This window comes from Vidua chalybeata, chromosome 11 (assembly GCF_026979565.1).
Source record: "Vidua chalybeata isolate OUT-0048 chromosome 11, bVidCha1 merged haplotype, whole genome shotgun sequence".
NCBI lineage: Eukaryota > Metazoa > Chordata > Aves > Passeriformes > Viduidae > Vidua > Vidua chalybeata.
The window spans coordinates 13,307,021-13,322,344 of record NC_071540.1 but is presented as its reverse complement, the minus strand read 5'-3'; the positions used below and the strand labels follow the sequence as shown (position 1 = coordinate 13,322,344).

The 15,324-nt window shown below is 47.9% G+C and overlaps 2 protein-coding genes and 1 long non-coding RNA gene across 3 annotated transcripts in view; 2 read left to right on the top strand and 1 right to left on the bottom strand.

The window, feature by feature from the left end:
- Positions 1-10,834, bottom strand: part of CFDP1 (craniofacial development protein 1) — a 61,946-nt gene extending 51,112 nt beyond the window's left edge. The window contains 5 exon segments of the mRNA XM_053953045.1: positions 7,558-7,658; positions 9,438-9,666; positions 10,398-10,506; positions 10,572-10,647; positions 10,649-10,834. Coding sequence (XP_053809020.1) covers positions 7,558-7,658; positions 9,438-9,666; positions 10,398-10,506; positions 10,572-10,647; positions 10,649-10,834 — 701 coding nt within the window.
- Positions 3,193-5,536, top strand: LOC128793683 (uncharacterized). The gene is made up of 3 exons (XR_008432860.1): positions 3,193-3,284; positions 3,603-3,654; positions 4,748-5,536. It is a non-coding gene; the product is annotated as an uncharacterized LOC128793683 (long non-coding RNA).
- Positions 10,835-11,016: 182 nt separating the features above from the next.
- On the top strand, positions 11,017-15,195 carry TMEM170A (transmembrane protein 170A). The gene is made up of 3 exons (XM_053953134.1): positions 11,017-11,142; positions 11,232-11,402; positions 11,976-15,195. Exons 1-3 carry the CDS (start codon positions 11,019-11,021, stop codon positions 12,104-12,106), a joined length of 426 nt encoding a protein of 141 aa, XP_053809109.1. The 5' UTR covers positions 11,017-11,018; the 3' UTR covers positions 12,107-15,195.
- Positions 15,196-15,324: the final 129 nt, after the last annotated feature.

The window sequence follows — 15,324 nt, the reverse complement described above, 5'->3', positions numbered from 1 at the left end:
CCCCATGGGGGAAAGGCCAGACCAAACTTGGCTCAGTTTGTAGTGTGTTAATGAGATTGTATGGCAGCAAACAGCTCTGCCTCCCCTTCAGGCTAACACAGAATCCCTCTTGCTTCACCATCTCTTAGTTACAGAAGAAAATAATGCATCTTGCAAGCTGCACTTTTCAGCAGGAGAAACCCCAGGCCCAATGCCTGTGAAGCAGGCTCTGCCAGCACCTCACCAGACATCAAAAGCCCTTTTCTGAGCCTGGAGCTGTCAGGAATGAGCAGCAGCTTGGAAACAAGGGAAACAGGCCAAGCAGCAATATGCTGGGAGTGGATCTGAGGCCCCTGAGATGAAGGCATGAACAGAGGGACCAAAGAGCCCCTCAATAACAGCAGAAGAGCTCCTGTGATACCGAATTGGTCAGTAAGCATCTTCTGTTTTCACACAGGAAACTACCTGAGAGCCAGATAAAGAAACAGTATCTTCTTCTGGGGAAGGCTGTGATTTTTACTGAAGTATTTCCACACTGACTTACACAGAACACAGGCAGAACACACACTGAAGAACCTGAAGATGAGACAATGCAGCTTGTCATCCAGTTCCCAATGCAGCACCCAGACAACCCAGGTTTGAAAGACCCAGAAATGGCCAAATTAATCTGGAGGTCAATCCATCATTTTGGAGATGCTTTGAGACTCCTCCTACCTCTGGAGATCCCAGCTGAGCCTTCTTTTTCATCACACTGATTACCAGCAAAACCACACAAATGAAACCAGCATACATAAATTATTTCCTTGAAAGCAGCAAGCCACATTAGAAGCCAAAGATGACTTTCAGGTGGGCATCTCCTCAGTCACTTTGGGAGTTTCACAAAAGCATGTTGAGATAAAGGAAAACAGGGGTCAGCATGCTGGTGAGTGCAGGGCTGTAAAGTAACACTTTGCAAGTCACAGCCCCTCTGAGCAGAAGCCTCATCTGCACATCTGCTAATGACAAAACCCTGATTAGACACTGTTCATTAGCCCCCTCCCCTTTTCCAAGCACATTAAGCATAGCATGATTTATTTTAGAAGCAAGTGTTCTGGCTTAGAGTCCTGGCTTGATTTGATGTTTATGAAGTTACAATTTCTGCAGCTGCCTCTGAGAAAGGCAAATGGCTCACAAGTGAACCAGCACACAGCATAGCTCCTGCTCACACTTACTGACCTCATCCCTGGGCCACCGTTGTGCCAATCGGCACTGTACAATGTTAGTATTCCCCAGGGAAATTCTGAAGCATCAGGGAATGGATGCACACAGAGGAAAGGTTATCAAAACGAGCTCCTGAGACCCTGTCATTCTTGAAAGGTAACGTATTTTCATTTAATGGCTTCCAAAAAAAAAAATCAATAGTTGTTTTTTAAATTGGAAAAAGCCAATATAAACTGTAGATAGCTGAGGCATGCTTTGACCTCTAAGGAAAACAACAGCATAAGGGCAGAAACAGGCTGCTGCCTACACTCCATTATTCCAAGATCAGCATTTTGGTGATTGGTGGTAGAAAAGCAACCACCCACTTTTTAGTCTGCCACTCTTAAACAGTGGTCACATTCATATTCCAGGTAATTCTGGTCAGTTTGATTTTTCTTATGGTCCCACAGCATTATCCCCATGCTTATACTGTTCAGATTAAATTTCTGGGAAAATCTTAAAAGCCAAGGTTTTTGCACCATGCAAGCTTCCTTCAGAAAGTGGCTAGAACACATTTCTCTAGAACACCTTAGCCAAAGAGGACTGAGGATAAAACCCTACTGACAAGCTGGCACCACCAGTCAGCAACACAAAACAGAAGTCCTCAAGGAGTGGCTTTTCAAAGGGCCACTGAAATTCATTTGTCTTACTTTTTCTAACAATTCCTTGCTACTGCAATCAAAGCCATTGCAAAAAGCACATCAAAATATGAATGGTTTCTTCCTCTGCTCCTATTAGCTCAGTTCATTGTCTTCCATATCTAGCCTGACAACACCCAACCACCTCATCTGGTGGAAGTTGTGTAGCACTTGCTATCCCCCTGGACAAAAGGCAGGGCTTTCCAAATATCAGGCTTCAAGACACACATTCTGGTGATGCTCACCTGCCTTCTCACTCACAGGTACAAGCAATACAGCAGAAGCTTTTTCAAAAAAGCACACATGGAAGACTTCAAGCACATCAACCTTGATCTGATGTGCACCACACCACCTACAGCATCAAGAGATGCCCACCCAAACTCCTGATCTTTCTCCTGATTTTAAAAGCTACTGTGCTTCACTCAGCATTGCTCAAAACCCCATGAGCACAAAACAAATTACCAAGATTCACACCCAGCAAGAAGTGTGAGCATGCTGCCAGCCCCTTGCATTGATTCATCCACTGAGTTCCCTGAAAAGCATCACAAGGTAAGGAGAGGGTTAATGGTGTCACATGCTCTCTCACTGCTTGTTAGCCTGACAGGTCTGACTGGGCCATGCTGAGAGCACAGAGCAACACAGATGGACAATTATATGTTTTAAAAATTACCCTCTGTGCCAGCTCTAAATCTTGAGACTTGTGGGAGTCAATTCCCTGCTCTTTTTACCCATTCCCCTTGAAATACATCATCAGTATCAGGATTTTCCTTCCACTCTTCTTGCTTTCCAGGAAAAAGCAGAAGCAGCTGCTATTTCTCAGACAGCTACCTTAACTGTCTTCAAAGCAACAACATAAGTGACAGACTCCCAAACTCCTTTGTTTGCCAACTTTGTCACAGTTGGTTGGTCTTAGTAGTCATGTAAGGAACAGAGACGATATCACAGCCACTGATAAGGAATGAGAATCTGAGCAAGGACTGTGGAAAGCTCAGGCTGTTCTCAGGTGTCTGATCTGTTTCTCCTGCACCCTTTCCACCTGCTATCTCCTAAAAAGGGTCTGGGATCAAGTGGTTGAAGCTCTGGAAGAGGACAGCAGATCCAGAGTTAAAACAGTGAGCAGTCTAGGACATAGCTGTCCATCCAACAAGCACACAGGTGAGCTAAAATTAATAACAGAAAATCAAAATTTCAGTAAGGAGAGGCAGCATAAAGCAATCCCAAAGCAGCAGTACTGTACAGCTGCAGAGAACTGAATTATGACCTCACCTCCACTCTGAGGTCAGCACTTCTTGGTGCAAAGGAATAAATCAGTCCTCCACCAGGTCTGCACAACTCTACTGAGGAGCTCACCAAGGTGAAGAGCTCAGCAGCCCAGACAACACCTCAGACTGGGCTCAGGCCTCACCACCTCACCCAATCAGGCCTAAGGTAAACCTCAGTGATTTCACAGGACACCTATAAAAGAAACTCCATCAATGGTCTGTAGCTGCGCCTGCACAATTCCTGTTGTCAATGGCATTCTTGTACAGAGACTTGGGGCGCTGGCCCAGAAAGGGCTTCCATTAGCACAGGCAAGCCTCCTGACAAGAACCTGCTCTCAGCCACCTCCCTTCACCTTTGCTTCCTCTGCTCAAAAGTCATGAACTTCGCCACTAAACCCCTCAACTTAAGATCCAGCTTAAGGTCCTTAAATTTCAACTTGCAAACAATCTCCTCTGAATAATCTTTCTTGAATCCTTGATGTAGGCTGAAAACCTGTGAAGCAGCAACACAGAACGAACAATGAGGTTTTGTCCAGGTACATCCTAGATGATAACCACATACAGACAGTAACAGATGAAAATCAGGTTATTTTTCAGCCCATACTTCAACTGTGGCAGATGAAGTATCAAATTCAGCTAGTATAAACCTCAGTAATGACTACAATAATTTAAGCTTATAACTATTTGGTTATAAATCATATACCTTAGGTACTTCTTTAGCAGTTTTAAGATGTAATAGCTGCACTGTGAACTACTGTGTTCCCTAACTCAGAATACAAGCTCAGCTCTGCTCAGCACATGTACCAGCACAGCTTGTTTCCTCAGAGCACAGTGGTCACACAAGTAAAAGCAGTCCTACAGCAGCAACCCAGGGGCTATTCTACGTTACAAATGTGGTCTCCTACACAAGTCAATGACAGGCAACCCTTATCCAGAGATGGGAGTTCATGTCTCAGGTAGAACAGCTCAACACACTGTTTTCACATGAGTTTGCCTACCTCTTTCTACAGAACTATATAAACTTTAAGTATTCCTTAAATCCAGCAGCAAGTTACACACTCAGTGTGACACTGCTTGTTTGGCACTGGCCCTTCCTACTTTGATTTGGCCCATGCAATGCACCAGCTCAGTGTGGCCCCCACCTATCCTTGTGAGAAAGGAGCTGTGACAGGAACACCTCCCCATTCACAGATGGAGAGTGGAGCCCTACTACAGCTTTGCTTTGGCTGCTTGGTTCATGCACATGGGGAAGCAGCCAAGTCACTAAAGCAGCACAAGCCACAAGCTCTGCCAGCACAACACAGCATCATCAGTACAGCACAGCAACTCTGCAGTAGCAGGAAAGCATCCCCACCACAAGAACAACCTGTGTAAAGCTCTGGCTTTAAACTAGACGAACAAACCACGTGCAAGAAATACAAAGCTCCTAGTCTGGAGTCCTCTACTTGGAATCTGAAACATGAATAAAGCAGGGTGCTGAACACAGGCCTTCCTAAATTAACACCCAAGCCACTACTCCTTTTAACTTAGCTTTGCCTCCCACAAGCCAAATTAAGGTAGAGAAGATGTTTCAAAGTAAAATCTGTTGCTGACAGCAATCAATAATCTGACTATGCTTTTCCCTCATAGGCTGTCACACTGACACCATGGGGCCAGACCAGCTCCATGTATGTGAGCTCCACTCTGCTGCAGTCCCAGCTGGACACAAAGTTCACTTTCATGGAAAGAGCACAGAAGAACCATTTTGATGCACTGAGCACAAGAGAGTTTAAAGAAAGCCAAGGACCAAATCCTTTTGGAGTGCCAAAGAGAAAACAAGCAATTACAAATCGCAACAGTTTTTCCCTGGCACTAGGGATGCAATTCCCTATTAATGCAAACACACGTCCTGCACTGAGAGGCAAGTTCATAAACCAGAGGCTTCAAAGGAGTTTCAGTCTCTTCTGCCAGGGAGAAATGGCTTGAACTTCCATTTAGATGCTGAATTGCCTTTGCAAATTGCTCTTGCTGCCCACAGTTACAGCTATGTGGGTGACAGTCACCTGCTGCTCCTAATCTACATGAGGGAGACAGGAAAAGCAGACAAAGTCCCAACTGGAAAGCACTGCAAACAGTTTAAGATTGTTTCTAGTTCCAGGATTCAACAGCTTTAGTTTTACAAGGCAAAGTTATATAATGTATTTTCTAAAATTAGAAGCTACTAAATTAAAATCTTCATTTGGTAATTGTTAATTCTTAACACTCCAAAGCTAAAGTTCAGCACTAGCAACTGATACAAACACAGACTCATCAAAACAGACATTATGTGCAGCAAAAACCTACAGGGGAGTTGACAACACAAAGCCCCTTTACTATTCCACTATAGCCCTGTAGCTGGAGATCATTCAAGCCACTTCTGCTACTCCAGTCAGGCCAGAAAAATCATACCATCTTTGTACAGGAGAAAATAAATTGTTCTGCAACAGGAGATCAGGGCTAGACAATCTTCTGTTAAGAGCTTAGTGAGCAGACTGTGAAAATTTGTACCCTGAATCTTTCACTGCTTAAATACTGATCTAAATTCTTCTCAAGCTTTCAAAAGAGCAACACTCAACAGTAGCCTCAAATCATTTAGAAAGGCAAGCAACAGAGACAGCTCTCAGTTCCTTCAGTCCAGAAATGCACACGCACACAGCTACCGTGTGGTGGCCTTTTATAAGCAACGATTTGCCAGCTGCTTCCCTGAGCAAGGAAGTCAGTGTTTGGTATTCAGAGCATTTGCAGACGTTGGGGTGGTGCAAAGACAACCTCCTGCTATTTTGGAGAAAGAGCAGCCCTCTGAGCCTCACCTATTGCCATTAGGGGAAAGTACCAGCAGCTGTGAGTAGCAAGTACACCTTGTACTCTATCCACAGCTAACAGTGTAACCCATTTAAAGAAGCAAAATGTAGCAAACAACATAAAAGAATCAGCTTTGCACATCACAAAAATCAAGGGGGCAAAAAACATTGAAGGATTTTTCTGTTATCAAAGAGCTCAAGAACATAACTTTGTTATAACTCTGGTACCAGCAGAAAACAGTGCTCCAGACCTCACTGCAAACCTTCTGTTGCTGGCTCTGTAACCAATTGATATAATACCTGCTGTAAACAAAACATGCATTAACCTTGGTGTTTGCAGAATTACAGTCTCATTGTCACCCAGGCTCCAGCTATTGCCTATTTCATCAAGAACTGGTAGAAATTTCTAGTGATTCCTCTGCAGTTTCCCAAGGGAAACAGTAAGCACTGAGCAGTACAAAAAACACCATGAAAGCAACTGGTGCAGGAAAATATGTCTTTTTCTTAGTTACAGTTCTTAAGAAACTACAGATCAGATACTGATGTCAAAAGCATAAAATCAGCATCTTAGGAGCCCTGAACAACTTCTGTTCATATAAGGCAACCAATGTTCCAAAGGGCAGTAAATGAAGTGAATGAAGCTCATCAGTGAACGAGGGGTATTCCTATGGTCTGGCTTGCCCAGGGAAGTAGCAAAGTCCCTACTGTGGCTCACAGCTCTCTTCAGATTTTTCAAACAGCTCAGGCAGCAGTGCTAACATGAAAAGCAAGAGAGGCAGAAGCCCCAGCTCTGCCTCCTCCAGATTTAGGCAGGGTGAGTGTTATTGCTGGGAGCTGCTGCCCTCTGCTGTCACAAGACACGAGCCAAGTTAGTCTGACAAAACCAGATTTACTGCTCATATAAATAAAATCCCCATTATAAGAACCAGCAGTTCACAGGGCAGTCAGATTTCAGGTGGGTTCAGCCAGGCCCCTCAGTTCTGGTCTTATGCATTTATAAAATACCTGGCCCTTCTTGCAGCACAGCCTGAGAGGCCTCTTGTAAGCCAAACTCAGCCTAAAGCATGATTTTACCCAGGCCATCCCCTTTGCTGCAGCTGTTTCAGAGGCAAAAGCACTCAGCTGTTAGTCTGCTAACTAGCAAAACACCCCTTACTGCCTGCAAATCTTGTTTGTGGATTGTGAACATCACCAGGGAAAGTGCCAGCCAATATCCTGCCTGCAGCACAGAACCTGGACTAGGCTGAAGGAACAAAATGTGTTACCCTGTGGGACCAGATGTGCTTCCTTCCTTGTCTCAACCTTCCCAGTGACAGTGTCACCAGGGAAGCTCTGCCAACCATTATAAACACTGGCCAGATGGGGAAGTCTAAGTGAATTTGAATTACATTTATGAATGTTATGAAGTTGAGTAAAGACTGAGGTCTGCATATAAAGATACTCTGCAGCTCTGATGCAGGAAAATCTTGGCCTCATTTTGCCTGATATCTGTATGTGCTCACAATAAAAGAAAAAAACAGTGTAAAGAAGACCCACTGTGCTTTAGAGCTCAGCTCCAGCCAGCATGGAGCCAGCATGTGCACTGGGCCCACAATGGACACGTCACATCTGCCAACTTACTTGATTTCCTCACCAGCAAAATCAAACGTTTTGGTGATTGTCACTTTTCCTGAATCTTTTGGCTTCTCCTGAGGCTTATTCCCACTGTTCTCTTCTTCAGCCTACAAAATACATGAAGGAGAAAGCAAAATAATGCATTTGTGGTGCCAAGCCAAATTATTATTCCAAAGGGCCAAGGGCCCAACACAGACCTTGGGTAGCACTGCAATCAGTGGGTGGTCTAAGCAAGTCACTCACAGACAAGATAAAATAAATAAATAAATTTCATTCCACCAGAATGGAATTCCCCATTCCCCAGGCTGTCATTGAAGCTCTAGGATCAAAACAAACTAAAACAATAAGTGAAATTGTAATAAATGTAGGAAAGAACAAGAATACATTGCAGTGGTTCAGAAAGAAAGCAAAAGCCTGGAGACTTGGTTCTCTCAAACTAAGCACCACCAAGCAGGAAAGCTGCCAAGGTGAATTCCACTAAAGTATGTTTATTTTTACTCAAGAACAGAGAATAACAAAACTCATGAGCAGAAAAAGCAATGCTGATCTCCCCTGATCTCCCTACTTGTCAATAACATCTCTTTTATTTGAGAAGGAAAAATCTTTATCAAGCAATTTGTCAACAATGCCTCAATTTACTCAGTCACAGCTACAGCTAAAAGGATACATAAAAAACCTCAACTGCTGTAAGTTACCAAAGCAAACTCCAAATTCTTGGTCTAAATCAACCACACACCACAGAGATCTTCAAGGAGGCAATGCAAGCCCAAGAAGTTCACAAAGAGAACAGAGGAACTGCATGCCTCCATGAATTATTCCAGCCTATGGAGGAACTTTCAAAGACATCTCACATTTTAGCAACCAGCCCATAAAAGTAGAAGTGCTTAGAAGAAAATGTTCACTTCTCTTCTTCCCTCTGACTCTACAAGTAACCACCCCAGTTGCTCAGTCAGTAATAAGGAGAAGCAGGAGGGCTCAGATGAAAGGACTCTCCTTCCAAAAGCTGCAATCAAATACTACAAAACTATACTTGCTCCACAACCTTCCGACAGTCATAGGAAGAAGCTTCACACAGTCAGAACTGTACTCACCAGGCAGACTCCAGTCTTCTGCTACTGAACATTTATTTTGGCTGACCATCTAAAAAAACCCAAACTGATAATTCTAGCAACAGAGGCTCAGTTGTGGTACATTCTTCCCTTCTACCACCTAAAGCATGAAAGGTTTTGACAGGGAAGCACATGCACCTGGTTTTACTGAGAACCAAATCCTTTCAAATAGCTACCACACAGAATTCTCTCTCCAGAAAAACCTCTGCACACTGAGAGCACCTTACTGGAGCTTACAAAGCACACAAGAATGCCAGATTCTATCTTGCTACAAATGTGCAACATGCAGCACCCTCCAGACCCCCTCCATGAGGATGGAGGCACAGAGATGCCAGCACAGACCCCTCTTGCTTCCCACTCACACACACAAAGCCTCCTTTTTTTTTTTTTTTTTTGGTTTTTCTTTTAAGCATCAGGAAAGGTACAAGCCTCAGGGAGAGCTGGGTCCACAGGCACAACTCAGACCAAAGCTCATCATTCCTGTATCAAAAGAGGCATCCAGGACCAGAAAGGGAAGCCAACAGGGCTGTGTAGGACACTCCAAGATGCTGACAGATAGCTCCAAAAGCAGCACCACCTCTGCACTAGGAAGGAAGTCAGCACCTTGCAGTCTGGCCCATCAGGGGATGTGAGTCTTACAAAGGAGAGGGGGCAGGGGCAACCCCAGCCTCCTCCCAGCTGTGTCCAACACCTGATACCAGCCAGAACCAAGGGGGCATGCTCTAAACCTTCAGGCCCTTCCCACACTCCCTGGCTGAAGGCCCAGGCCCCCATTACCTTCTTGATTTGTGTCCCTTGTGTGGCAGCCACAGCTTTGGGCTTCTGTCCTACATCACTGAGGAAACTGGCCCAAAGAGCATCCTCTTTCTTTTTTTCTTCTTCTTCTCTGCTTCTTTCTACTTGCTCTACATTATCCACTTCCTCCTCTTTCTGCTCCTCTCCGTTCTGGGCCTTTTCTTCCTCTTTCTCATCTGCCTCTACCAAGAGACCGCCTTTCTTCCTCTTCCTGAAAGCAGATGCCAAAAAAGAAGAAAAAATGGAGCTGCTGCAACACTATTCCAGAGCTGAACTGTAACCTTGGGTGAAGCAACATAATATTTCATATTTTTATTAACACATCCAATTTGGGAGGTTCTCTTTTAACCTTGGGAGTATATGTATTTTATTAAAAGATGCTGCTGCTCAGAAAATACAGTGAAACTGATGCAGGCAGTGCTCCTGAAGTGAACTGGCCTATTTGCATGCATTTCTGTGAGTATATAATGTGCTGAAACACTGGCACAGATTGGCCACTGGCTGCCCCATTGCTGGAAGTGTTCAAAGCCAGGCTGGCTGGAGCTTTGAGTGACCTGTCTAGTGGGAGGTGCCCCTGCCCATGGCAGGAGGGTGGAACAACGTGGTCTTTAAGGTCTCTTCCAACCCAAACCATTCCAGGGTCCCGTGGTTCTGAGATAATGCAGGAGCCAGGAGGGGAGGAGAACCTGGGCTAAATAGAAACCAACCTCCGCTAAAGTATGTATATATTTATATCAACGTGAGAAACCCCGTATGTGCGTGCTTTGCACTGGAAAAGGCTAATATAAACAACTCCTGCTGGGGAGGGTTTTCCGGCACGCTGTCTCTCGGGGCCGAGGTTCTCTGCTCCTGCCACTAAACCGGAACGCAGAGCAGCGTTTCGCGTTCCTCCGCCCCGCAGCGTACCAGCGGCGGCACCGGGCCGGACCCCAGCGGCCGTACCTGCTGGCGGGGCGGCGGGGGCTCCTCCTGCCGCGGGGCGGCCGCGGGCTGTCCGCCGGCTCCTCCTCCCGCACCAGCTCGCTCTCATCATCCTCGCTGTACTCCGCACCTGCAAGCACAGACAGTGAGCGCCGGGACCGCCAGGACCGCCGGCGCCCGCCCGCCGCCACTCACCTGAGGGCACATAGTCGTCATCCTCGGCCGAGGAGTACTGCTCCTGCTCCGACTCCGACCCCGACATGCTGCGGCCCCGGCCCCGCCGCTTCACTGCGCCTCCCGCCCGCCGCCGCCCAGAGCGCCGCCGCCGCCCGCGGGCGCCCCCTGGCGGACAGGAAGAACAGCCGCGGCTCCGTGGCGGCGCCGCGCACGGGGAGCAGCGACGAGAGTCCGCCAGCGGGCCAGAGCGTCCCGCCAGCCCCTCCGGGGGCTCCCAGCATTCCTTGCAGCCCACAGCCGTTCCCATGGCAGCGCGGGGTCAAGGCGGGGCCCGGCTGCCCGGAGGCAAGCGCTGATTGGTGCTAAGCCCTGTCTGTCATCTCATAACGCTTCCTATTGGCTGCGGCGGGCGGAAGGGGGCGGGCGGAAGAGGCGGTGGCGGATGGCGGCGGGGCGGGTGCGGGGATGGACGGCGGCGAAGCGGGCGGCGGTGGCGGGGGGCTCCTGCAGCAGATCCTCAGCCTTCGCCTCGTGCCCCGCGTGGGCAATGGCACCACCACCTACTCCAGCCCGCTCTCCACCTTCCCAGGTATCTCCCTACTCGGAGCGGCGTCCGCCCGCCGGGGCCGCTGGAGGCCTGCGTGTCCCGGGCCGCCCTCACAGCCCTTCTCTCCGCAGAGATGTGGTACGGCGTCTTCCTGTGGGCAGTCGTCTCCTCCCTTGCCTTCCACGTCCCGGCCGCGTTGCTTGCCCTCTTCACGCTCCGGCACCACAAGTACGGCAGGTTCATGTCCGTGAGCGTCCTGCTGATGGGCATCGTGGGACCCATCACCGCCGGCACCCTCACAAGTACGGCAAGTGCCCCGGGGGGCTGTGGTGATCGGAGGTTGCCTTCGGGAGCGCGTGGAATGGCGGTGTTCCCCCCGATGGAGATTACCGTTCTGGCTTTATTCCCCCCTTGCCCCAAGTTTGAAAGAGCTGGGCCGTACCCCGTGTCGAGCCCTGCATCGGGCATACCAAACGTGCCCATCGGGTGCAGAGCCAAGGGGGCTCTCACATTTCTGAGCACCTGGAGGAAAATCTCTCAGAGGTTTGCTGGCAGTGCCCAGAACTGGGTAATGTTTGCAGCCTGTGGGCTGTGGGTGGGGGATCTTGTGGCAAGGGTATGTCCCGACCCCCCACACCTGCTGGAGGCCTCGACAGCGTTTCAGCACCAGTTCACCCATTCCCACTGGCACGCACAGGTTCCTGGCTGAGGTTTGTCAGACGTGCCCAGCCCAGCATTCTTGCCTGCTGGTGAGCAGGGAGAGGTTCAGACCCTGCTGTTCTCTGCCCCAGCCTCACATCCTGAGGCTTCCCCTTCATCCCTGTGCAGAGCAGCTGTCTCACGTTCACATCTTGGCTTTTCCCCCCTCTCCACAGGTGCTGCCATTGCTGGAGTTTACAGAGCTGCGGGGAAAAAAATGATTCCCTTTGAGGCCCTCATTTTTGGCGTGGGCCAGACGTTCTGTGTGGTGGTGGTTTCCTTCCTGCGCATTCTGGCCACTCTGTAGCTCCTCTGGAGAGGCTGGAGAACACAAACCAGAGGGGGAGCAAAGGACCTGCTGTCTCAGAACAAATCACAGGGAGCACAGCTCCAGCCTTGTGTTTTGTCTGCTGATTTAAGGAATTGAGATGGCTTGGTCTTGCCTCCAGCCTGGCTTGAAATTTTAAAATTGTGAATTTTGTTACTTTTTGGTAACATTAAGTGCCAAGTGAAGCTTTTATTTCTCTGGAGGGTAGGAAAATGTCTACCAGAGGAGGAGACCCAGGTACCTTTCACCAGTGATGAATTGTAGTAACAGGACATGACTAAAATGTGACACCAGCTATGCTGGGGTAGGAACAGGACCAGAGTGACATTGTGTCCTCAGAGCTCACTCACCACTTTGTTGCTTGGTTTACAGTGAACCTGAAGCTCTTTTAATGTCAGTTTTTAAATTAAAACATTGTTTTCTTCCTGGCCCAAATTTCTTAATACCAGGTCATAGCCATAGTGGATTTGGAAGCAGCAAAAGGAAAACTCACTTTAGATGGATGAGAGTGCAAATTTGTGTCTGGGAGCTCTGGCTGTGAATACTGCACAGGGGAAATGACTGGTATAAAAAAGATTTTGTGAATTTTATTACAGCAAAGCTCTTCTGGCCCTGTGAATGTTTTGCCCAGAGGCAAAGCAGAGTGGAATGGGCACTCCAGAAATCCCAGGTGTGCACAGCTCACATGTGGGTGTGCACAGCTTCTCCTCAGGCTTTGAAGGAGACTTGTGTTTTCAAACCACCCTGTTCTCCTTTGACTTGCTGACGCTGTTCATGTTGGTGTGGTGGTGCTGGGTGTCTGCACTGATCTGGAAGTGGCACTGGCCAGCTTGGATAAAATCCCTCATGCTGATGCTGAGAGCTGCATGGCCAGGCTGGGTTGTGACCTGGGGTGTCCCCAGTGCAGGGAGTGTGCCACATTTTCAGCATCCAGCCAACAGCATGCCGGGGACTGGGAGAGCTGCAAGGCTCCTGGCAGGAGCCTGGGTAATTCCTGTGTCCATGTGAACACAGCTCCAAATCAACCCTTCTCCACAGGCAGTACTGTCTCCTCATGAATTGTTTTAGTTTGTTTTGTTTTTAAGTGACTTTTAACTAATTGGTAGCTCTGCACTTGTGCCTGGAGTTGTGCTACATGGCTGGGGCACTTGAGCAGCTAACTGGGTATTTCCTGGGGCTTGGTTCCTTGGGGAAGCTGAGGTTGAATTCCAGGGATGTGGCTGGGCAGTGCAGCCACCCCTAGGGATTTGCTGTGGGCTGTGTTTGTACCCAGCTCACACCATGTGGGCTGTAGAGGGAAAGCACTGTGTCCAGCCGTTCAGGGGACAGTTCCCATCTGTGTCTGCATTGAATTCCTCTGGTTTCCAAATCAGTTCCTTTTGTACCTGCAGCATTTCCTAGGGCCATTTATCTACCATGAGCCCATGTCCTCAATGCTGGAATGACTGGATGTGGCACTTAGTGCCATGGTCTGGATGATGAGGTGGTGACCAGTCAAAGGTTGGACTGGATCTTAGAGGGCTTTTCTAAACTAAATTGGTTCTGTGGTCCTTCAACAGGGCACTGTGTTTATCATGGAAGAGGGTTTCTGTATGCATGGACTCCTCAAGAGTGGTCTGTGGTTGGTGGGAGGTGTTTTGCAGGAGCTACTAACTGAGATTGCTCTAAATTTTAGCCTATGTTAATTCAGGGATTATAGATGCACAGTTTAGGAAATAATTTAATGTGAATCCTTCTCCTTAGGTGGATGAGGTCCAAGTGGTGTAACTTATACTAAACCCTGGATCTGTGGAGAGCCCTGTGTGCTGTGCTGCTTCTAGAGAGCCAGTCTTCCTGCCAGGGCAGAAACAATGAAAAAAAAAAAAGAATAAGCTTGCATTCTTTTCCTCTTTCCCATTTCATATTTCAATGTGCGTACAGAGGGCACAGTTTAATTTACAGGAATTATCCTGTGTTTTCCTGGATGGATTAAAAGTATCTTATGGAATTTGAATAGGGTGGGTCTGGCTTTTCCTTTGAGGTGACACCAGAAACCAATGTCCTGAGCACCTGCTGTGCTCTCCTTTACCCTGCACCGGTGCCTGGCACCACTCAAGAGCCATTAAACTGATTGCAACTGAGAAAGCACTTTATCCATGTGCCCTGTGCTACAGCAAGAGGAGGTTTCCTTGTGGGAACAGGGCTGGGGGGTGCAGGACACAAATAGGGCTGTTTACAGAGCTCAGAACAAGTGAAAAATTGCTCAGTAAAGTCACTCAGTGCTAGGTGAACTGAAATCATCCCATTTTCTATCCCTTGGGATCTCTGAGAGTTTGTTTTGAGGCAGTTCTGGTTTACTTGAGAGTTGGCACCTTGACCCTGTTTGGAGTGTTTGGAGCTGGCGATGCCTGCATGCTGTGAAATTTTCAGGGAATTCTTGCATAAAAGGTGAACAATCAGCTGATTTGTCTTGACATATGAGCACAGCAGGCAAGTTCTCAGTGTCACCTTGGTGCTCACAGAGCATCCTCCACTCTACTGGCTGCTGCTGGTAACCTCCCTCTCCAGTAAAACCAGAGCTAAACAGAAAGCAGGAGTAGCCTTGAGCTGAAGCACCAGATGGCAGTTGAAGCACTGGTGGCAGTTTCCTCCCCTCATTGGTTTGGCCTTCCCTTTCCATTCCTTTATTCCAAGTGAGGCTTTTGGAGGAATCCCTTCAGTTTTTATCATGTATTGGTAGACTTTGCTCAGACTTGCCAAAAACTGCAAAGAGTTGGCAAAAACATCAACACTGAGGTGTTCTGGGCTCAGCAGTGCTGTGAGCCTCTGCTGGGGAGCCCAGCCAGTGTGCTGGTTAAGGAAACACCTTCTGGAGAAGCTGCCTCCCCTGGAGGAACACCCGCTTATGCTGAGGCTCGTGGCCCTGCTCCCTGTGTGTGACATCCCCTCTGCTCCCACCCAGCTTCCCTCGCTCACAGCTGCGGCTGTCATGGACAAATCTTTGTATGATTGAAAAGTCTGTACATTTTATTTTTCTACTGACACTCCTAATCCTGGTGGTGATTATCAGTAAATTCTGTAACTCTTGAGGTGAATGAATGTTGTGTGTTTCTTCTGCAGCATGACAGCGGGGCCTGGGTTGTGCTTTTGCAAATGAGCTGCACTCCTACTTTGCTTGGGGCCATCTGCACCAGAAATGTCCTGGTTCTGGTGGTAAA

Bases quoted from the DNA above. Each gene is read 5' to 3' on its own strand.
- TMEM170A (XM_053953134.1), top strand. From the start codon at position 11,019: ATGGACGGCGGCGAAGCGGGCGGCGGTGGCGGGGGGCTCCTGCAGCAG. The intron at 11,143-11,231 runs GTATCTCCCTAC...TTCTCTCCGCAG, and splicing joins CCCGCTCTCCACCTTCCCAG to AGATGTGGTACGGCGTCTTC. The intron at 11,403-11,975 runs GTACGGCAAGTG...CCCTCTCCACAG, and splicing joins CACCGCCGGCACCCTCACAA to GTGCTGCCATTGCTGGAGTT.